Below are 22,740 nucleotides of genomic sequence, written 5' to 3'. Positions count from 1 at the left end.
AATTTTGGCTTATTACTAATTTATTTTCTTGTATAAATAAAATAGCTTTAAATATAATTAACATAATAAACATAAACAACAACACTGACTTTTAATCATTGCCATTTAACAAAGATTTTTACACTTTGTCCTCCAATGTCTGAACTCTGCTTGAAACCACCTGCTTTTATCTCCCAAATAAAAAACCCAAGCTGATCATTCATGATTAGAATTCACAAATTCTTACTGAATTAACTGTATTAATTACACAGCCATAAAAGGTACTCTTAAAGGTCCCTTATGCAAGTAATGATGGCATGGTAACTTTGTTTGTTGTAGGGCACCAACCGAACAGTGTGTGTGTTTTTCCTGGCAACATACACCGATGGACACCCTACAGAGAATGCTGAGTGGTTCTGCAAATGGCTGGAGGAGGCATCCACTGACTTCAGATATGGGAAAACATACCTGAAAGGGCTTAAATATGCAGTTTTTGGTCTAGGCAACTCTGTCTACACTGGTCACTATAATACAGTAATGTCTTTTTTTGTAGTAGTAATCGTAAAAGGTGGTGTAGTTTTGATTGTAATGATTTTATTTTTATTTACAGGTGGGGAAAAATGTAGACAAGTGGCTATGGATGTTGAGTGCCAGTCGGATAATGACCAGGGGAGAGGGTGACTGTAATGTGGTGAAAAGCAAACATGGCAGCATCCAGGCAGATTTTAGGGCCTGGAAAGTGAAGTTTTCAACATGTCTGAAGAAACTGCTGAAGGGGGACAAGAAGACCTGTGGTGGAAACTGTAAAAACGGAGGCTCCTGCAAGAACAAGACAAAGCATGATAATGGCCATGAGGAGGAAGGAGAGGCTGTTCAGTCAATCAACACTGAGGTAAATTGACAAACGCTTAAACTGTAAGAAAAAATATAAAGCTAGTACGTATTTTGATTAGGGCTACAAGACGAATCACAATATGTATGAGTATGAAAATATCCTTGTGTCTTATTTTGCATAAAAACAACAGACCCTGTACAAACACTTCTTGTATAAGGCTGGCAGTTAATTTACTTATTTCAGTCTTTTTGTCAATTCTCTTGGATCTGGCTTAAAATATAAAAATCGCAATTTTAATCGTAATCGCATTACTTGTCAGAAAAATCACAATTAGATATCTTTCCACAAAATTGTGCAGCCCTAATTTTTGGTTAGGTTTTTCAAATATTAATAATGGATAAAAAGTAATGTATAGTATATAGATATTTTAAATGCTTTTAAAAAGTATACATTTTACAGAAGATATCTATTATCAGACAAACTATGTAGCTCTTACTTGTCTATGAGTCATCTGCCATATTATAATCTAGTTCATAAAACATCTTTTCAACTTTTTTTGTGGCCCCATTTTGTGTTCAGGAGGACATTTTTGAGACTAGCAGTGATGAAGAGTCTGATCTACAAGATGAAAGGAAAAGTCCAGTGGTTGACATGGAAGATCTTGGAAATATCATGAACAGAGTTAAAAAGGCTAAGGTAAGACTTAACATTCAGTTATTATACCGCGTTACTCACACACATAGGCATCATATTGGCAAGGCAAGTTTATTTGTGGAGCACAATTTGTACATAAGGCAATTCAAAGTGCTTCACACAACAGGAAAAAAATGCATTAAAATCACAGACATGACAGAAATCACAAACTTCATTCAATTTAACAATATTTTGTGATTTATTTTTCATTAGTTACATGATTTGCAACTAGGTATGATTGATTACATTACACGCTGTTATTGTTTAGCATGAATAAATGATAAGTGTATATTTATTTATAGCCCATTCACACATACATCTCAATATGTCACTATAGCAATGTACTGTATTATTTAAAATGGATGAAAATGGAACTTAACTGCACAGTGTAACCCAGGAAAACAAGCTGTAGCCAAATGGATTAGCTGTGATACTGTCAATTTCAGTCTTAAGTCTTTAAGTCTTTACCAGGGGAAAGTGCCTGTTCAAAAATGCAGGCCTTATTCACACATGTTCCTGCTCTGGTAAAACTCCAAGTAAATTCACAGCGTGTGTAAATGGGATTTTAGTGCTTGCTTTCAATATCTATTATAGACTTGATCAATGTAAATGAGTAGATAGTGGTGTGAGTGGAGGAGATATGGCAGATGGTTTGATAGACATCAGACCCAAGCAGGCGAGAGCACAGGCTTGCGTAAGAGCAAGGACACCCACTGCACAGACTATGAGAAGAAAGTGACTCAGGAAGAGGAAAATGGAGACGGAAGAGCAGTGTTGAATCTTTGTAGGGTTATTAGTGGGGTAAAAGAGTAGCAAAAAGTGTAACAAACGATCACATTCTGAAATGTAAGTGAAATGTTTGTCACATAATAGAGTTTTGATAACACAAAACTGGGCAGGTCAGGAAAAAAGGTTTTTGTGTCAAAAATAATAAATAAAAAAAATATCAGCATTTTGTTGAAAAACGTCAATCTTTTATTTTTCAATTATTTCACCGACACTCCGACCGGATGTACGTCTTCATTTTCAGTCCTCCACATGCATCTGTAACATAACAGAATGCGCGCAGGAGTAGTCATATTGATTTCAATAAGTTGGTTTGCTTGTTGTTGTTGTTGTTGTTTTATGGCGGTTGGCATCCAGTTGTTGTTGTTGTTGTTGTTGTTGTTGTTGTTGTTGTTGTTTTATGGCGGTTGGCATCCAATTGTTGCATTACCGCCAGACTTTATTCCTCAGACTTTTCGTAGTCCTCAGACTGTCGTAGTCCGTAAAAGAACTCCTTCCATTGCTTTGGTGTTACAAAGCCCATGAGGTCATGATATGTCTTTGTGACTTGTTGCATTACCGCCAGACTATTCCTCAGACTTTTCGTAGTCCTCAGACTCTGTCGTAGTCCGTAAAAATACTCCTTCCATTGCTTTGGTGTTACAAAGCCCATGAGGTCATGATATGTCTTTGTGACTAGAATAGTTGTTGTTGTTTCAGTGCGCCGTCAGGTTCCGGGGGCTCATAATGGCGGTGGTTGTCTTGCAATGGAATGCGCGTAGTCTTCGTGCTAATGGCCAGGAATTTAAGCATTTTGTCTCTACCTTGTTGAACAAGCCTCACGTTATGTGCGTGCAGGAGACTTGGTTACGACCTAGGTGGGGTTTTGGGATACAAGGGTATGTGTGTGTTAGGAATGATAGGGAGCAGGGTAGAGGCGGAGGTGTGGCTGTGTTTGTCCGAGATGACCTAAATTACGTTGTTGTCAGTGTGAGTAAAGCGCCGGAGGCCCTGGCGGTGAGGGTCTGGCTGGGTGGTGAAGCTGTTACTGTGGTTAACCTTTATAATCCGTGTGGTGAGTTAACGCTAGAGTCCTTACATAGTATCGGTAAGGATGTTCGGGGAAAGGCCGTGTGGTGTGGGGATTTTAATGCGCATAGCGCTTTGTGGGGCGGTAGTGGTACCGATAGGTATGGGCAGGTGGTAGAGGGTTTTATCAATCAAAGGGAGTTGGTTTGTCTGAATGATGGGGGTGGGACCCGCTATGATATGGGGACCGGTGCGGAAAGTGCAATAGATCTTACACTTGTGTCCAAGGAGTTAGCTGGTGTTTGTAGTTGGGAGGTTCTTGGTAATCTTTCTTTTGGTAGCGATCACTATCTAGTCCGCACCGTGATTGGCTTTGGGAGCTGTGTGGTCAGGGGGACGAGGATCCAGAGGTGGCAGTTGGCAAGGGCGAACTGGGGGGCTTTCCTGAGGAAAGCTGATGATGGTTCTAGGGTTCTGCAGGAAGGAGGATTGACTCAGGTGGATGATCTCAATAGTGCAATTGTCTCGCTCATCACGCAGTCAGCGGTAGGCACGATTCCTAAGAGTGGTGGTAGTGGACATAGGAAGCGGGTGCCGTGGTGGACTGAAGCATGTGGTCATGCTGTTAGGGCGAGAAATGCGGCGTTTCGCCGGCTAAGGGTTGCCCACACTGAGGGTGCCCTCATTGACTACAAGAGGGCCCGCGCTGTTGTGCGGAAAACTGTGAGAACGGCCAAGAGTGCCTATTGGAGGCGGTATTGTTCCAAAATTGGGAGAGAAACGCGTCTCGGGGATGTTTGGGGGATGATTAAGCGGATGCATGGGGTTGAGCGCCGTCGTGGGACCCCGGTCCTAATACTGAATGGTGTTGAAGCAGTCAGCGACGTTGACAAAGCTGAACTGTTGGCCAGCACCTTTGTGTCGGTGCACAGCTCTGACAATCTCTCACCTGCGGAAAGGCACTACAGGGAGAGTACTTTGGCCCAGAATTCTGAGCTGATTGGGCACCAGCCTTCGACTCAAGATGACCTTGACCTTCCGTTTAGTTTGTTTGAGCTAAGGAGAGCACTTTCTAAGGCGAAACAGACAGCCCCGGGTAAAGATGAGGTGTGCTATGACATGCTCTCTCATTTGACTGATGACACGCTTGGGCTAGTCCTGGGTCTTTTCAACCGTGTTTGGGATTCAGGTTGTGTTCCATCTGCGTGGAAACAGTCTACGGTGGTGCCGGTTCTGAAGCCGGGTAGGCCAGCGTCTGACCCTTCAAGTTATAGGCCGATTGCCTTGACGTCGCAGCTCGGGAAAACGATGGAGCGCATGGTTACCGAGCGGTTGGATTACTTCTTGGAGAGTCAGGGTTTGCTTCCTGCGCACCAGAGTGGTTTCCGTAGGGGCAGGAACACCATGGATTCCGTGTTGTGTTTGGAATCTGATATCCAGCTGGCCAGGGCTCAGAAAGAAAAGGTTATTGCGGTGCTCTTTGATGTGGAGAAGGCGTACGATATGGTTTGGAAGGATGGGCTCCTCATTAAGCTGCGGAAGTGTGGTGTGAAGGGTAAACTGTTTAACTGGGTCCGGAGCTTTCTGTCTGGCCGGCGTATCCAAACCAGAGTGGGCGCTGCTTACTCTGGGGTCTATGAGGTAGAGAATGGGATCCCGCAGGGGAGTGTGTGTAGCCCTATCTTGTTCAATGTTATGATTAAGGACATCTTTGACGACGTGGATGGGTCTGTTGGGAGGAGCCTTTATGCTGACGATGGCGCTCTATGGGTGAGAGGGAGGAATCTCCGGTTTTACGAGGCGAAACTGCAAAGGGCAATACAGCAGGTGGAGCAGTGGACCCTGAAGTGGGGGTTTAAACTGTCCGTACGGAAGTCTCAAGTGATCTGTTTCTTCAATGGACATAGGGACGTCTCCCTTCGACTGCATGGGCAGGTGCTCGAACAGGTCAGGGAGGTGAGGTTCTTGGGGGTCACCTTTGACGAGAGGCTTAGTTGGCGTCGGCACATTGATGAGGTCAGTGGTAAATGCAAAAGGGTGAATAACTTGCTTCGTTGTCTATCCGGCCAGGACTGGGGGGCCAGCAGAAGGTCGCTCCTGGGTATTTATCGGGCCGTCATGAGGGCGGCTATTGATTATGGCTGTATAGCCTACATGTCTGCGGCTGAGACTAACTTAAAGAAGCTTGATGTGGAGCAAGCCCAGGCCTTGCGCATCTGCTGTAGGGCTTTTAGGACCTCCCCTGTCTCGGCGCTGCAGGTTGAGTTGGGGGAATTGCCGTTACGGCTCCGGAGGCTAGAACTTCTGTTGGCTTACTGGGTGAATGTGCAAGGTCATACGAGCTCTCACCCGGTGAGGGACTTTCTCAGGGTTGATGGGGGGCAGAGTGAGGCTGGCGGTATGATTTTCAGCCAGGTAGGAAATGCGAAGGCGCGGCTTGCGGGGGTTGGTGATCTGCGTGTGAGCCCGTCGGTGGCTTTGTCTGCTATAGCTCCGTGGAAGTTTGTCCCGGCTCCTGTTGATGTTAGCTTGCATGGCAAGCTTAGAGGAGTCGCTGGGAGGGCACCGCAGTTTGCCGTTCAAGCGCTCATCGATAAGCACTCAGGTGATGTGTTTATTTATACCGACGGGTCTAGGGATCCTGAGAGTGGGCGTACTGGCGCCGCTTATTTTGTGCCTGACCTGGGGCTAGCGGTCAAGAAGAGGTTGACAGATCGCCTTTCTGTTTTCACGTCGGAACTTATAGCGATACGGTTGGCGTTGGAATGGGCGGAATCTGCTTTGCAGTGTTGCGGCATTGTGGTGGCCTCTGACAGCCTTTCTGCATTGCAAAGCATTAAATCTGGGAAATCGGATTGCAGACAGGATGTGTTGAATGGCATCTTCTCTCTGATGCTCTCCCTGTCCAGGAAGGATGTGAGGGTTTCCTTCATTTGGGTCCCTGCGCATGTGGGGGTGGATGGTAACGAAATGGCTGATGCACTGGCTAAACGTTCCCTTCGGCGGCCATCAATTGATGTGGCGGTTGAGTTAAGCAAATCTGAAATCAAGCCCGTTATCAAGAGTCATGTGGTCGGCCTTTGGCAGGAATTTTGGAGCCACTGTGTTACTGGACGGCATCTCTATCACATACAGGGTAGTGTGGGTCCTTGCGGGTCTATGGGCAGGAACGCGTGGGAGGAAAGGGCCTTCGCCCGCATGAGGATTGGCCATACTGGACTCAATTGGTCACTGAGTAGGATAGGCAAACATCCGACCGGTCTGTGTGGTCACTGTCGGGTGCCAGAGACTGTCGAGCATGTGCTGATTTGCTGTGAGGCTTATGATAGGGAAAGGGCCGGGTTGGCCTTGTGGTTTCGGAATAATGGGCGGGAGTTCAATCTGCGGAACGTTCTGGCGATCCAGTCACAGGGTTTGTGTCAGGCTGTGGTTGCTTACTTATGTAGCACAGGGCTGGGTAAACGTTTATAGAGGTGGGGGGTGTTGGAGACTGAGCCGAGGATGAGGAGCAAGAGGATGTTCTAACGCGCTTGGACTTCATGGGCCTAGAAACGCCAAAGTGATGGAAGAAGGACTTCTAAAGGATAAAACGACAAAGACGTCCCATGACCTCATGGGCTTTGTAAAACAACAAAGACGTCCCATGATCTCATGGGCTTTGTACTTCCAAAGCACCGAACGTCAAAGAGGGCGAGGAAGGTGAAGAAGAGTCTCCCTGGAATAAAGCCGGTTGGTCTCTGACACAACAACTATTCTAGTCACAAAAACACATCATGACCTCATGGGCTTTGTAACGCCAAAGCGATGGGAGGAGTACTTTTACGGACTACGACAGAGTCTGAGGACTACGAAACGTCTGAGGAATAAAGTCTGGCGGTAATGCAACACTCGGATGCCAACCGCCATAAAACAACAACAACAACAACAACCGGCTTTATTCCAGGGAGACTCTTCTTCATCTTCCTCTCCTTCTTTGACGTTCGGTGCTTCCACCGTACAGCTTTATTCTTTAGGCTTCATTCTATAGGCTTTAATATTTCCACTGATGTCGCTGCTTGGTAGCCGTGCGTCTACGAGACTGGACGAGGACAGGAGACCACCCCCACCCCCATCTCGTCACTCTGATCACTCTGACTCCCCACAAGCAGACCCCCATCACTCCGACTCCCATTTAGCGCCTTTAGCCTGTTTTCTATATCTGCCCAATCAAGCTCCTTTGTTCCAAGGAATCTCCCTGCAGCTTTAGCAATGATCCTGATCCTTTCAGTTCTGCTTTGAGTCTGAGCAGCACAGTTTACAACATCCACCATAAAGAGTACAAAATCCTCTCTATCCACAACCAGGGTATTCTCATTAATTCTGGAACCTGCACACTTGGGACCTCCACTCTTGAAACCTTCACACTTCTTGGGAGCCATGCTGGCCTTTCTCATTTCGCCCTGGCTGGGAGCAGCGCTGGCTCCTCTCTGTATTTACTCTAAACTCATTACTTGAAACTTTCTTGACTGCATCTGCATAGGATATACCTTGAGAGACCTTTATTTTATGCACCTCAGCAGCTCTTTTGCTAAACCTGCATCCCCCGTAGGCAGAGCTATGTTCTTCCCCACAGTTACAGCACTTCAGTTTTGCTCCCACGTCACACTTCCCATACTCGTGATCTCCTGCACATTTACCACATCTTTGCCTCCCTCTACAGATCGCTGCAATATGCCCAAAGCGCTGGCACTTAAAGCAACGCAGGGGCGGTGGAACATATGGCCTAACGTCATGGCACATGGACCCAATGAACACCTTACTAGGCAGGCACCTCCCTTCAAGTGTTACCATTACCGACAAGCTGTCACATCTTACCCCAGGTCACCTTCAACCGCCTAGCGTCCACCACCGTAGCTCCAGTCAAATTCTCCTTAACTTCATCCACAGACGTCGCCGTAGGGACACCTACGATAACTCCTCTGACCATGTTTCTTTCAGCATCAGACACAAGAATGTCCTTTCCACCCAGACGTTTAGTTCCAATCGCCTTCCGTTGCTGAGCCGCGTCCTTGCACACGACCAGCAGCCAGCCATCTCTAAGGACACTTGCACTCTTGATCACTCCCACAGCTACAGTTAGGCTCTTTGACAATGCCACTGAATTCCACTCCTTAAAGGATGCACTATCCTGTGCAAGCTTTATGATCACCTTACAGTCTCTGCTCTCACCCCGGATATCAATAGCTTCAGCCTCATCCTGCTGCTCATTCCCAGAACCCTCGGACGAGCTAAGGGACTTTTTACGTTTCCGGGCACGTGCAGCCAGAAAAGGCTGCTCCTCCACGCCGTCCAGAACGTCTTCGACCACCGATCCACTCTCCTCCGCCGTCTCCCGTCTCTCCAGACTTCTTTGGTGTTTTTTTTTTAGACTTCTTGAGATGTTGTTGTTGTTGTTGTATTCTTTAGAAGTTCTTTTGCTTGTTGTTGTTTTATGGCGGTTGGCATCCGAGTGTTGCATTACCGCCAGACTTTATTCCTTAGACTGTTGTTGCTGTTTTTGTTTTATGGCAGTCGACAGCCGTGTGGTGGTGGTGGTTGTTGTTGTTTTATGGCGGTTGGCATCCGAGTGTTGCATTACCGCCAGACTTTATTCCTCAGACTTTGGCATCCAAGTTGTTGTTGTTGTTGTTGTTGTTGTTTTATGGCGGTTGGCATCCAATTGTTGTTGTTGTTGTTGTTGTTGTTTTATGGCGGTTGGCATCCAATTGTTGCATTACCGCCAGACTTTATTCCTCAGACTTTTCGTAGTTGTTGTTGTTGTTGTTGTTGTTTTATGGCGGTTGGCATCCGAGTGTTGCACCACCGCCAGACTTTAATCCTCAGACGTTTCGTAGTCCTCAGACTCTGTCGTAGTCCGTAAAAGTACTCCTCCCATTGCTTTGGCGTACAAAGCCCATGAGGTCATGATGTGTTTTTGTGACTAGAATAGTTGTTGTGTCAGAGACCAACCGGCTTTATTCCAGGGAGACTCTTCTTCACCTTCCTCGCCCTCTTTGACGTTCGGTTAGAAGTCCTTCTTCCATCACTTTGGCGTTTCTAGGCCCACGAAGTCCAAGCGCGTTAGAACATCCTCTTGCTCCTCATCCTCGGCTCAGTCTCCAACACCCCCCACCTCTATAAACGTTTACCCAGCCCTGTGCTACATAAGTAAGCAACCACAGCCTGACACAAACCCTGTGACTGGATCGCCAGAACGTTCCGCAGATTGAACTCCCGCCCATTATTCCGAAACCACAAGGCCAACCCGGCCCTTTCCCTATCATAAGCCTCACAGCAAATCAGCACATGCTTGACAGTCTCTGGCACCCGACAGTGACCACACAGACCGGTCGGATGTTTGCCTATCCTACTCAGTGACCAATTGAGTCCAGTATGGCCAATCCTCATGCGGGCGAAGGCCCTTTCCTCCCACGCGTTCCTGCCCATAGACCCGCAAGGACCCACACTACCCTGTATGTGATAGAGATGCCGTCCAGTAACACAGTGGTTCCAAAATTCCTGCCAAAGGCCGACCACATGACTCTTGATAACGGGCTTGATTTCAGACTTGCCCAACTCAACCGCTACATCAATTGATGGCCGCCGAAGGGAACGTTTAGCCAGTGCATCAGCCATTTCGTTACCATCCACCCCCACATGCGCAGGGACCCAAATGAAGGAAACCCTCACATCCTTCCTGGACAGGGAGAGCATCAGACAGAAGATGCCATTCAACACATCCTGTCTGCAATCCGATTTCCCAGATTTAATGCTTTGCAATGCAGAAAGGCTGTCAGAGGCCACCACAATGCCGCAACACTGCAAAGCAGATTCCGCCCATTCCAACGCCAACCGTATCGCTATAAGTTCCGACGTGAAAACAGAAAGGCGATCTGTCAACCTCTTCTTGACCGCTAGCCCCAGGTCAGGCACAAAATAAGCGGCGCCAGTACGCCCACTCTCAGGATCCCTAGACCCGTCGGTATAAATAAACACATCACCTGAGTGCTTATCGATGATCGCTTGAACGGCAAACTGCGGTGCCCTCCCAGCGACTCCTCTAAGCTTGCCATGCAAGCTAACATCAACAGGAGCCGGGACAAACTTCCACGGAGCTATAGCAGACAAAGCCACCGATGGGCTCACACGCAGATCACCAACCCCCGCAAGCCGCGCCTTCGCATTTCCTACCTGGCTGAAAACCATACCGCCAGCCTCACTCTGCCCCCCATCAACCCTGAGAAAGTCCCTCACCGGGTGAGTGCTCGTATGACCTTGCACATTCACCCAGTAAGCTAACAGAAGTTCTAGCCTCCGGAGCCGTAACGGCAATTCCCCCAACTCAACCTGCAGCGCCGAGACAGGGGAGGTCCTAAAAGCCCTACAGCAGATGCGCAAGGCCTGGGCTTGCTCCACATCAAGCTTCTTTAAGTTAGTCTCAGCCGCAGACATGTAGGCTATACAGCCATAATCAATAGCCGCCCTCATGACGGCCCGATAAATACCCAGGAGCGACCTTCTGCTGGCCCCCCAGTCCTGGCCGGATAGACAACGAAGCAAGTTATTCACCCTTTTGCATTTACCACTGACCTCATCAATGTGCTGACGCCAACTAAGCCTCTCGTCAAAGGTGACCCCCAAGAACCTCACCTCCCTGACCTGTTCAAGCACCTGCCCATGCAGTCGAAGGGAGACGTCCCTATGCCCATTGAAGAAACAGATCACTTGAGACTTCCGTACGGACAGTTTAAATCCCCACTTCAGGGTCCACTGCTCCACCTGCTGTATTGCCCTTTGCAGTTTCGCCTCGTAAAACCGGAGATTCCTCCCTCTCACCCATAGAGCACCATCATCAGCATAAAGGCTCCTCCCAACAGACCCATCCACGTCGTCAAAGATGTCCTTAATCATGACATTGAACAAGATAGGGCTACACACACTCCCCTGCGGGATCCCATTCTCCACCCCATAGACCCCAGAGTAAGCAGCGCCCACTCTGGTTTGGATACGCCGGCCAGATAGAAAGCTCCGGACCCAGTTAAACAGTTTACCCTTCACACCACACTTCCGCAGCTTAATGAGGAGCCCATCCTTCCAAACCATATCGTACGCCTTCTCCACATCAAAGAGCACCGCAATAACCTTTTCTTTCTGAGCCCTGGCCAGCTGGATATCAGATTCCAAACACAACACGGAATCCATGGTGTTCCTGCCCCTACGGAAACCACTCTGGTGCGCAGGAAGCAAACCCTGACTCTCCAAGAAGTAATCCAACCGCTCGGTAACCATGCGCTCCATCGTTTTCCCGAGCTGCGACGTCAAGGCAATCGGCCTATAACTTGAAGGGTCAGACGCTGGCCTACCCGGCTTCAGAACCGGCACCACCGTAGACTGTTTCCACGCAGATGGAACACAACCTGAATCCCAAACACGGTTGAAAAGACCCAGGACTAGCCCAAGCGTGTCATCAGTCAAATGAGAGAGCATGTCATAGCACACCTCATCTTTACCCGGGGCTGTCTGTTTCGCCTTAGAAAGTGCTCTCCTTAGCTCAAACAAACTAAACGGAAGGTCAAGGTCATCTTGAGTCGAAGGCTGGTGCCCAATCAGCTCAGAATTCTGGGCCAAAGTACTCTCCCTGTAGTGCCTTTCCGCAGGTGAGAGATTGTCAGAGCTGTGCACCGACACAAAGGTGCTGGCCAACAGTTCAGCTTTGTCAACGTCGCTGACTGCTTCAACACCATTCAGTATTAGGACCGGGGTCCCACGACGGCGCTCAACCCCATGCATCCGCTTAATCATCCCCCAAACATCCCCGAGACGCGTTTCTCTCCCAATTTTGGAACAATACCGCCTCCAATAGGCACTCTTGGCCGTTCTCACAGTTTTCCGCACAACAGCGCGGGCCCTCTTGTAGTCAATGAGGGCACCCTCAGTGTGGGCAACCCTTAGCCGGCGAAACGCCGCATTTCTCGCCCTAACAGCATGACCACATGCTTCAGTCCACCACGGCACCCGCTTCCTATGTCCACTACCACCACTCTTAGGAATCGTGCCTACCGCTGACTGCGTGATGAGCGAGACAATTGCACTATTGAGATCATCCACCTGAGTCAATCCTCCTTCCTGCAGAACCCTAGAACCATCATCAGCTTTCCTCAGGAAAGCCCCCCAGTTCGCCCTTGCCAACTGCCACCTCTGGATCCTCGTCCCCCTGACCACACAGCTCCCAAAGCCAATCACGGTGCGGACTAGATAGTGATCGCTACCAAAAGAAAGATTACCAAGAACCTCCCAACTACAAACACCAGCTAACTCCTTGGACACAAGTGTAAGATCTATTGCACTTTCCGCACCGGTCCCCATATCATAGCGGGTCCCACCCCCATCATTCAGACAAACCAACTCCCTTTGATTGATAAAACCCTCTACCACCTGCCCATACCTATCGGTACCACTACCGCCCCACAAAGCGCTATGCGCATTAAAATCCCCACACCACACGGCCTTTCCCCGAACATCCTTACCGATACTATGCAAGGACTCTAACGTTAACTCACCACACGGATTATAAAGGTTAACCACAGTAACAGCTTCACCACCCAGCCAGACCCTCACCGCCAGGGCCTCCGGCGCTTTACTCACACTGACAACAACGTAATTTAGGTCATCTCGGACAAACACAGCCACACCTCCGCCTCTACCCTGCTCCCTATCATTCCTAACACACACATACCCTTGTATCCCAAAACCCCACCTAGGTCGTAACCAAGTCTCCTGCACGCACATAACGTGAGGCTTGTTCAACAAGGTAGAGACAAAATGCTTAAATTCCTGGCCATTAGCACGAAGACTACGCGCATTCCATTGCAAGACAACCACCGCCATTATGAGCCCCCGGAACCTGACGGCGCATCGGGAGCCCCCCCACTCCCACTGCCAGAATGGGGCAGGGCGCCCTCCCGCAGCGCATCCTCTATCTCCGTCCACTCGGGGCCCCCAGCTCCAAAGTACTTCCCTGCAGCCTTAGCGATGATCTTAGTCTTTTCGGATCTCTTCTTGGTTTGCCCAGTACAGTTAATCACTTCCACTATAAAGAGGAAGAAATCTTTCCTCTTCACAACCAGTACATCCTCCGCACCCACAGGGCCTCTGCCCGTGGAAGCCACACTCACAGGCATCCCAGTGAGGACCTCCCCCTGGCCGCGGGCAACGCTGCACCCTCCCCTGTCGCCTAGGACACCAGCAGCACTGGCAGCCCCCACTGCATCCACCGTCACCTGACTACCAGACACCTTCTTGACCGCATCCGCATAGGATATGCCTTGAGAGGCCCTAACTTTTTGCACCTCAGCAGCCCTCTTGCTGAACACGCATCCCCCGTAGGCAGAGCTATGCTCTCCCCCACAGTTACAGCACTTGAGTTTTGCTCCGTCGTCACACTTCCCATACTCGTGGTCTCCTGCACATTTACCACACTTCTGCTTCCCTCTACAGACCGCTGCAATATGCCCAAAGCGCTGGCACTTGAAGCAACGCAGGGGCGGCAGAACATATGGGCGTACGCCATAGCGCATGTACCCAACGCACACCACACGAGGCAGGATCCCACCTTCAAATCTAATCATTATCGACAGGCTGTCACACCTTACCCCATCCCGGGTCATCTTCAACCGCCTAGCATCCACCACCTTAGCTCCAGTCAAATTCTCCTTTATGTCATCCACAGATGTCGTCGTAGGGACGCCTACTATAACTCCCCTAACCGTGCCTCTTACAGCATCAGACACAAGAATGTCCTTTCCACCCAGACACTTAGCTTCAATCGCCTTCCTTTGCTGAGCCACGTCCTTGCACACGACCAGCAGCGAGCCATCCCTAAGGACACTTGCATGCTTGACCACTCCCACAGCTACAGTCAGGCTCCTTGTCAACGCCATCGGATCCCACCCCTTAAAGGACGCATTATCCTGCGCAAGCTTTATGAACACCTTACACTCTGAACTCACATCCCCGACATCTGCAACCCCCTCGCCCTGCTCCTCACTGAGAGAGCCCTCCATAGACGAGCAAGAAGACGCCCTACGCTGCACAGGATCAGTGGCTCCAGGGGGGTCCTCCCCGCTGTTCATATCGTCACCGACCAGGTCACGCTTCCTCTTCTTCTTCCCCGTCATACGGACCGAGGCGTTCCTCTATGTTGCCGTAATATCCAAACTGTTGTCGTTGTTGTTTTTTATGGCAGTTGGCATCCAAGTTACCGCCAGACTTCTTCCTTAGACTGTTGTTGCTGTTTTTGTTTTATGGCAGTCGACAGCCGTGTGTCGCATTACCGCCAGACTTTATTCCCCAGACTTTGTCGTAGTCCTAAAAGTTGTTCTTCCAGTGCTTTGACCTCCAGTGCTTTGACAAAGCCCAAGAGGTCATGAGATGCCTTTGTCATTGTATCCTATAGAAGTTCTTCCTCCCCTCAGACTTTGTCGTAGTCCTTGTTGTTGTTGTTGTTGTTTTATGGCGGTTGGCATCCGAGTGTTGCATTACCGCCAGACTTTATTCCTCAGACGTTTCGTAGTCCTCAGACTCTGTCGTAGTCCGTAAAAGTACTCCTTCCATTGCTTTGGTGTTACAAAGCCCATGAGGTCATGATATGACTTTGTGACTAGAATAGTTGTTGTGTCAGAGACCAACCGGCTTTATTCCAGGGAGACTCTTCTTCATCTTCCTCTCCCTCTTTGACGTTCGGTGCTTTGGAAGTACAAAGCCCATGAGGTCATGGGACGTCTTTGTTGTTTTACAAAGCCCATGAGGTCACGGGACGTCTTTGTCGTTTTATCCTTTAGAAGTCCTTCTTCCATCACTTTGGCGTTTCTAGGCCCATGAAGTCAAAGCGTGTTAGAACATCCTCTTGCTCCTCATCCTCGGCTCAGTCTCCAACACCCCCCACCTCTATAAACGTTTACCCAGCCCTGTGCTACATAAGTAAGCAACCACAGCCTGACACAAACCCTGTGACTGGATCGCCAGAACGTTCCGCAGATTGAACTCCCGCCCATTATTCCGAAACCACAAGGCCAACCCGGCCCTTTCTCTATCATAAGCCTCACTAAAAATTCTTATTCCATTGCTTTGGAAGTACAAAGCCCATGAGGTCATGGGACGTCGTTGTTGTTGTTGTTGTTGTTGTTGTTTTATGGCGGTTGACATCCGAGTGTTGCATTACCGCCAGACTTTATTCCTTAGACTTTGTCGTAGTCCTAAAAGTTCTTCTTTCAGTGCCTTGACTTCCAGTGCTTTTACAAAGCCCATGAGGTCATGGGACGTCTTTGTCGTTTTATCCTTTAGAAGTCCTTCTTCCATCACTCTGTCGTTTCTAGGCCCATGAAGTCAAAGCGCGTTAGAACATCCTCTTGCTCCTCATCCTCGGCTCAGTCTCCAACACCCCCCACCTCTATAAACGTTTACCCAGCCCTGTGCCACATAAGTAAGCAACCACAGCCTGACACAAACCCTGTGACTGGATCGCCAGAACGTTCCGCAGATTGAACTCCCGCCCATTATTCCGAAACCACAAGGCCAACCCGGCCCTTTCTCTATCATAAGCCTCACAGCAAATCAGCACATGCTCGACAGTCTCTGGCACCCGACAGTGACCACACAGACCGGTCGGATGTTTGCCTATCCTACTCAGTGACCAATTGAGTCCAGTATGGCCAATCCTCATGCGGGCGAAGGCCCTTTCCTCCGACGCGTTCCTGCCCATAGACCCGCAAGGACCCACACTACCCTGTATGTGATAGAGATGCCGTCCAGTAACACAGTGGCTCCAAAATTCCTGCCAAAGGCCGACCACATGACTCTTGATAACGGGCTTGATTTCAGATTTGCTTAACTCAACCGCCACATCACTTGATGGCCGCCTAAGGGAACGTTTAGCCAGTGTATCAGCCATTTCGTTACCATCCACCCCCACATGCGCAGGGACCCAAATGAAGGAAACCCTCACATCCTTCCTGGACAGGGAGAGCATCAGACAGAAGATGCCATTCAACACATCCTGTCTGCAATCCGATTTCCCAGATTTAATGCTTTGCAATGCAGAAAGGCTGTCAGAGGCCACCACAATGCCGCAACACTGCAAAGCAGATTCTGCCCATTCCAATGCCAACCGTATCGCCATGAGTTCCGACGTGAAAACAGAAAGGCGATCTGTCAACCTCTTCTTGACCGCCAGCCCCAGGTCAGGCACAAAATAAGCGGCGCCAGTACGCCCACTCTCAGGATCCCTAGACCCGTCGGTGTAAATAAACACATCACCTGAGTGCTTATCGATGAGCGCCTGAACGGCAAACTGCGGTGCCCTCCCAGCGACTCCTCTAAGCTTGCCATGCAAGCTAACATCAACAGGAGCCGGGACAAACTTCCACGGAGCTATAGCAGACAAAGCCACCGACGGGCTCACACGCAGATCACCAACCCCCGCAAGCCGCGCCTTCGCATTTCCTACCTGGCTAAAAACCATACTGCCAGCCTCATTCTGCCCCCCATCAACCCTGAGAAAGTCCCTCACCGGGTGAGAGCTCGTATGACCTTGCACATTCACCCAGTAAGCCAACAGAAGTTCTAGCCTCCGGAGCCGTAACGGCAATTCCCCCAACTCAACCTGCAGCGCCGAGACAGGGGAGGTCCTAAAAGCCCTACAGCAGATGCGCAAGGCCTGGGCTTGCTCCACATCAAGCTTCTTTAAGTTAGTCTCAGCCGCAGACATGTAGGCTATACAGCCATAATCAATAGCCGCCCTCATGGCGGCCCGATAAATACCCAGGAGCGACCTTCTGCTGGCCCCCCAGTCCTGGCCGGATAGACAACGAAGCAAGTTATTCACCCTTTTGCATTTACCACTGACCTCATCAATGTGCTGACGCCAACTAAGCCTCTCGTCAAAGGTGACCCCCAAGAACCTCACCTCCCTGACCTGTTCGAGCACCTGCCCATGCAGTCGAAGGGAGACGTCCCTATGCCCATTGAAGAAACAGATCACTTGAGACTTCCGTACGGACAGTTTAAACCCCCACTTCAGGGTCCACTGCTCCACCTGCTGTATTGCCCTTTGCAGTTTCGCCTCGTAAAACCGGAGATTCCTCCCTCTCACCCATAGAGCGCCATCATCAGCATAAAGGCTCCTCCCAACAGACCCATCCACGTCGTCAAAGATGTCCTTAATCATAACATTGAACAAGATAGGGCTACACACACTCCCCTGCGGGATCCCATTCTCTACCTCATAGACCCCAGAGTAAGCAGCGCCCACTCTGGTTTGAATACGCCGGCCAGACAGAAAGCTCCGGACCCAGTTAAACAGTTTACCCTTCACACCACACTTCCGCAGCTTAATGAGGAGCCCATCCTTCCAAACCATATCGTACGCCTTCTCCACATCAAAGAGCACCGCAATAACCTTTTCTTTCTGAGCCCTGGCCAGCTGGATATCAGATTCCAAACACAACACGGAGTCCATGGTGTTCCTGCCCCTACGGAAACCACTCTGGTGCGCGGGAAGCAAACCCTGACTCTCCAAGAAGTAATCCAACCGCTCGGTAACCATGCGCTCCATCGTTTTCCCAAGCTGCGACGTCAAGGCAATCGGCCAATAACTTGAAGGGTCAGACGCTGGCCTACCCGGCTTCAGAACCGGCACCACCGTAGACTGTTTCCACGCAGATGGAACACAACCTGAATCCCAAACACGGTTGAAAAGACCCAGGACTAGCCCAAGCGTGTCATCAGTCAAATGAGAGAGCATGTCATAGCACACCTCATCTTTACCCGGGGCTGTCTGTTTCGCCTTAGAAAGTGCTCTCCTTAGCTCAAACAAACTAAACGGAAGGTCAAGGTCATCTTGAGTTGAAGGCTGGTGCCCAATCAGCTCAGAATTCTGGGCCAAAGTACTCTCCCTGTAGTGCCTTTCCGCAGGTGAGAGATTGTCAGAGCTGTGCACAGACACAAAGGTGCTGGCCAACAGTTCAGCTTTGTCAACGTCGCTGACTGCTTCAACACAATTCTGTATTAGGACCGGGGTCCCGTGACGGCGCTCAACCCCATGCATCCGCTTAATCATCCCCCAAACATCCCAGAGACGCGTTTCTCTCCCAATTTTGGAACAATACCGCCTCCAACAGGCACTCTTGGCCGTTCTTACAGTTTTCTGCACAACAGCGCGGGCCCTCTTGTAGTCAATTAGGGCACCCTCAGTGTGGGTAACCCTTAGCCGGCGAAACGCCGCATTTCTCGCCCTAACAGCATAACCACATGCTTCATTCCACCACGGCACCCGCTTCCTATGTCCACTACCACCACTCTTAGGAACCGTGCCTACCGCTGACTGCGTGATGAGCGAGACAATTGCACTATTGAGATCATCCAGCTTCTGTCGGCGCCACTGACGTCTGCATAGGACATGTGTTTCTCTGTCAGGGTGTGAAATTTGACTTACGCAAATGCATTCTGGGATTGAAACACGCCCAGCAGCGTCATCACAACAAACATGGCGGCGCCCGTGTCCCCCGCATGTTCCCCCCGCTCACCTTAGCTACCAAAAAAAGGATAGCGGCGTACAAAAGGTCGATTGAAATATCTTAAAATCGTGAGATTTAGTCTCTCGATCGGGTTGAGAGAGACGTTTTCCGTCATTGACTGTTGAAGCCTGTCAAAAAAGGACAAAATTTTGATCTTTTTTTTTTACCTTCAAAGTAAAAAAAATAAGAATTTGCCTACCGTCCGAGCCACTTAAAAAATGTTGACTCGGGTTACAGCAAACAGACAATTTATTTGGGGTAGCCTTACAGATAGTCAGAGGATACAAATTGTTTTTGCAAAAATGTTATAGTACAAAATATTGATACTGGCGACAAAGCAGCCATGGACAGAGAAGTTGGTGAATATTTAACTCAATCACAATATCCGATCGGGATCATTATAAGAAAAAAACATTTAGCCATAAACCAGAAACCTTTTGGCAAAACGACTCCACATAGTGGCTTACAGTGTCGTACCCTGACATTTACAACTATCTAATTCAATCTCCAGGTGATTTGTTTGACGCTACTCCTCAATCCCTTGGGATTTAATTAAAATATTCATCAACTTCTCCGCACATGGCTGCTGTGTCGCCAGTATCAATATTTTGTTGTATTTGGAGCAAAACGATAACATTTTAACAATTTGTATCCCCCGCCTATCAGTTAACATTGTTTTCACCCAAAAGTGGGTGGGGACATTCTGTTGGCACAGGAAGTGACACATCATGTTTTGTAGTAACTGTTGCTTGGTGATTATATTGTAAGATTTTGTTGCCTGTAGGCTTTATTAGACAGAAGAAGACAGGGTGAAATGAGGAAAGAAAGAGGGGGGGAGACATGCAATATTGTACAAAAAAGAAAAAAATACAAATAAAACTCAACATCTTTCAAATACTCTCTTTACCCAAAGCAGATTTTAATCAAAATGTTTTGGGGAAAACATGTAATTTGATCTTTTAATTACTGTGCATTTCTTTTGGCTTTTAGGCCAAAATTGTTATCTCATTACTTATTTCTAGTTGCCATGCAGTTGCAACTTAGTTGTTAACTTTGTACAAGTAAATGTAGAGGGGAGCATGAATTGAACTACACATTTGAGTCCAAGCAGACTGAGCCAGGGTTAAATAGGATTTCAGGGCTGTGCTACGTTGAGCCCCAAGCACAGATGGATTGCAGTTTTTAACCAAAATTGTGTTGTTGCCTTTTTGCTTTTCCCAGAGCAAAGATGAGGAACACATGGTAAATCTGCCTAAATTGAATGGTGTTAAAAGGGCTGAAGAAGAGGAGAGAAGGGAGATGATCACCCCTGCCCTGAGAGATGCACTGTCAAAACAAGGTGAGAGAGTGTTGCTAATACACACAAATAATAAAAACTAGATTAGAAAGAAACTGGGAGGAAAATCCACCTGAGTGAATGTCTTGAGACATCCAAAACAACATCTGTTTAATGTCACTCCTGGCCTTTTGTCACATGATCTATTATTTAATATTATGAGGCATGTTTTTTAAAGGGCAAGGAGTCAGACTGTAATTAGTTATTATGTTTTACATCAAATTTATTTGTGTGGCCCTTGTAGAACAATTCCCTCTCTGAGATGTAGGTCCATCGTCACGGAATGTTCTCCTTTTGCAGCCTACAAATCCTTCACACATCTTGGCACATAGCACAGCTGATGCTCTCACCCCAAAACATGTAGATTACATATCAGGCCTTATCTTCCACATTCTCAACCAGATAAAACTTTAAATTTAGATACAGACGGTGATTATGACACAAAGTGCTGCTTTTACAATATCCTCATTTACAAGATTAACATCATACCGCAGATACCTTTTTTAATTCTTCTCCCCTAGTAGTCCTCTGTTAGTCTTATGTGTTAGCTGCTGAATTTAATCTAGACAAAGCCCACCTACAATATACACAGTACTACATCTAAATTCAAATAATTAATTTTCAGGTTATAAATTAATTGGAAGCCACTCGGGAGTGAAGCTTTGTCGATGGACCAAGGTAATACATGTTGAAATGGCATATGCTGATTATTTTGGATTGGATATTGATTCTCCATCTTTGCTGCGTTTAGTCGATGTTGCGAGGAAGAGGAGGGTGTTACAAGCACACGTTCTATGGCATTGAGTCCCACCGCTGCATGGAGACCACACCCAGCCTCGCATGTGCCAACAAGTGTGTCTTCTGTTGGAGGTAAGATGTTTTTAAAATATTTTATTCTTTGGCTTTATTCTATTGAGTCTTTTTTTTTTTGATAGAAGTATTATATTATACTGTAGACCAGTAAGTACCATAATGGTGAGATGATTGATTGTGGCACTGGCGTCAGACTTGTGATCTCTGGTTTCATTTGAAAAGGCACCTGTGTGCGGTGCTGAAAGGTCACAGTGAGACTGTTGCGGGAACTGTGTTTCTGTCGGCCCAGATATGCGTCTCACTCCTGAGCCAGGTACAAACAGTGACAGGATGTGAGCGGGTAAACGCACATGGACGTAGCATGAAGAAGTATTTTGATTTCTTGCCTTTCTGTGTTGCAAGGTCATTAGGTCACTATAGTTTATTTAGTTTATTTAATCTTACTACTTGATACATAGATTTGATGTACATAAGTCGATTCAAATTCAGATAATCATTCTCAGATAAAAATCAGTTGGGATAGCTCTTGTGCCTTATGAATTTAAGTGTTCAAAAATGCCGCAAGATTTCAAACCCTAGAGCTTAAATCCTTTTTATTTGCCACCAATATGCATTATAGTTGATGGGACAAATATACATGTGATACAGTGGAGCATAAATTTAATTGATTGATTGGATATATTGACATTAGATTGCTGAGGAGGAACATAATATGAAGAAGAAGAAAAAAGGAAACATGTTGTGCCATCCTTTGCTTTGTCTCATCTTGGGATTTGTCTCTCATCCCACTCCTGTTAATGCATGACTTTTATTTGACATATCTACTTTAATTTAATGGTAACTATGTTTATCATTTGGTCCCTTAGACATCACACAAACCCAGTGGGCACAGAGTGGCGTTGGAAGATGGATCCTGCTGAGAAAATCCTGAATGACTCTTTAGAGAAGCATCAAAACATGATTCGAGAGTTTAAAGGTGGAGTTGTGTTTTATGGCTTGTATGTTGACATGCTGTACTTGTACCATATCTATGTTTTGAAAATGCGTATTTTTTTTACCGATCAGTAGTCGATTATTTGTTTCCTTATTCATGAAAGTAATCATTATTAAAACTTTCTTTTTATGAAATAATTTAGTCACCCTATTTGGTCTAGACTCAGTCCTTCCTCTGCTGCAGGGGTAATGCCAGCACTCCCATTGCAGCCTGGTCATATTTTAGGATGACAGCAAACACCATCTACAGTTGTAAAGTGACTGGATCTGTGCCCTCTGTCCTCTGCAGGTGTTCCAGGAGTCAAGCCAGAGCGCTATGAAGAGGGTCTGGCTGTGAAACACTGTGCCCTGTCTTTAGTTGGAGAGCCAATTATGTATCCTGAAATTAATGCTTTCCTCCGTCTGCTCCACTCGCACCGGATCTCCAGCTTCCTGGTCACAAATGCCCAATTCCCTCAGGAAATCAGGTATTTTTTTACTAACGTTATAATTTCTGTCATATATTTTGTTACAGTAGTATAAATAATGGGCACCACAGTGTTTAAATTAAGGTGCACTATGTAACCTTTTCGGTTGGAGAGTCTGCCACCTTCTTGTCTCCATGAAGATGTCTGGATACACAGTATGGAACTGAACATATCTCTATGGAGATGAGCAGGTGGCACCACCAGACCATGTTCAGGTCAGATCTGTGGAGAGGTGAGACC

The 22,740-nt window shown here is 47.7% G+C and overlaps 1 protein-coding gene across 1 annotated transcript in view; it reads left to right on the top strand.

Moving 5' to 3' along the window:
• Positions 1-22,740, top strand: part of tyw1 (tRNA-yW synthesizing protein 1 homolog (S. cerevisiae)) — a 36,360-nt gene that overhangs the window by 1,082 nt on the left and 12,538 nt on the right. Inside the window, exons 5-12 of the mRNA XM_072452620.1 lie at positions 319-513; positions 590-871; positions 1,394-1,510; positions 20,113-20,230; positions 20,853-20,905; positions 20,979-21,097; positions 21,907-22,016; positions 22,323-22,500. Of these exons, the coding sequence (XP_072308721.1) occupies positions 319-513; positions 590-871; positions 1,394-1,510; positions 20,113-20,230; positions 20,853-20,905; positions 20,979-21,097; positions 21,907-22,016; positions 22,323-22,500 (1,172 nt within the window). The remainder of the gene's footprint in view (positions 1-318; positions 514-589; positions 872-1,393; positions 1,511-20,112; positions 20,231-20,852; positions 20,906-20,978; positions 21,098-21,906; positions 22,017-22,322; positions 22,501-22,740) is intronic.

This window comes from Eucyclogobius newberryi, unplaced genomic scaffold (assembly GCF_026437365.1).
Source record: "Eucyclogobius newberryi isolate DKJ021-1_F unplaced genomic scaffold, fEucNew1.0.hap1 SCAF_10, whole genome shotgun sequence".
NCBI lineage: Eukaryota > Metazoa > Chordata > Actinopteri > Gobiiformes > Gobiidae > Eucyclogobius > Eucyclogobius newberryi.
Note: the sequence above shows the minus strand (reverse complement) of the source record. Positions and strands in the feature narration are given on the sequence as shown.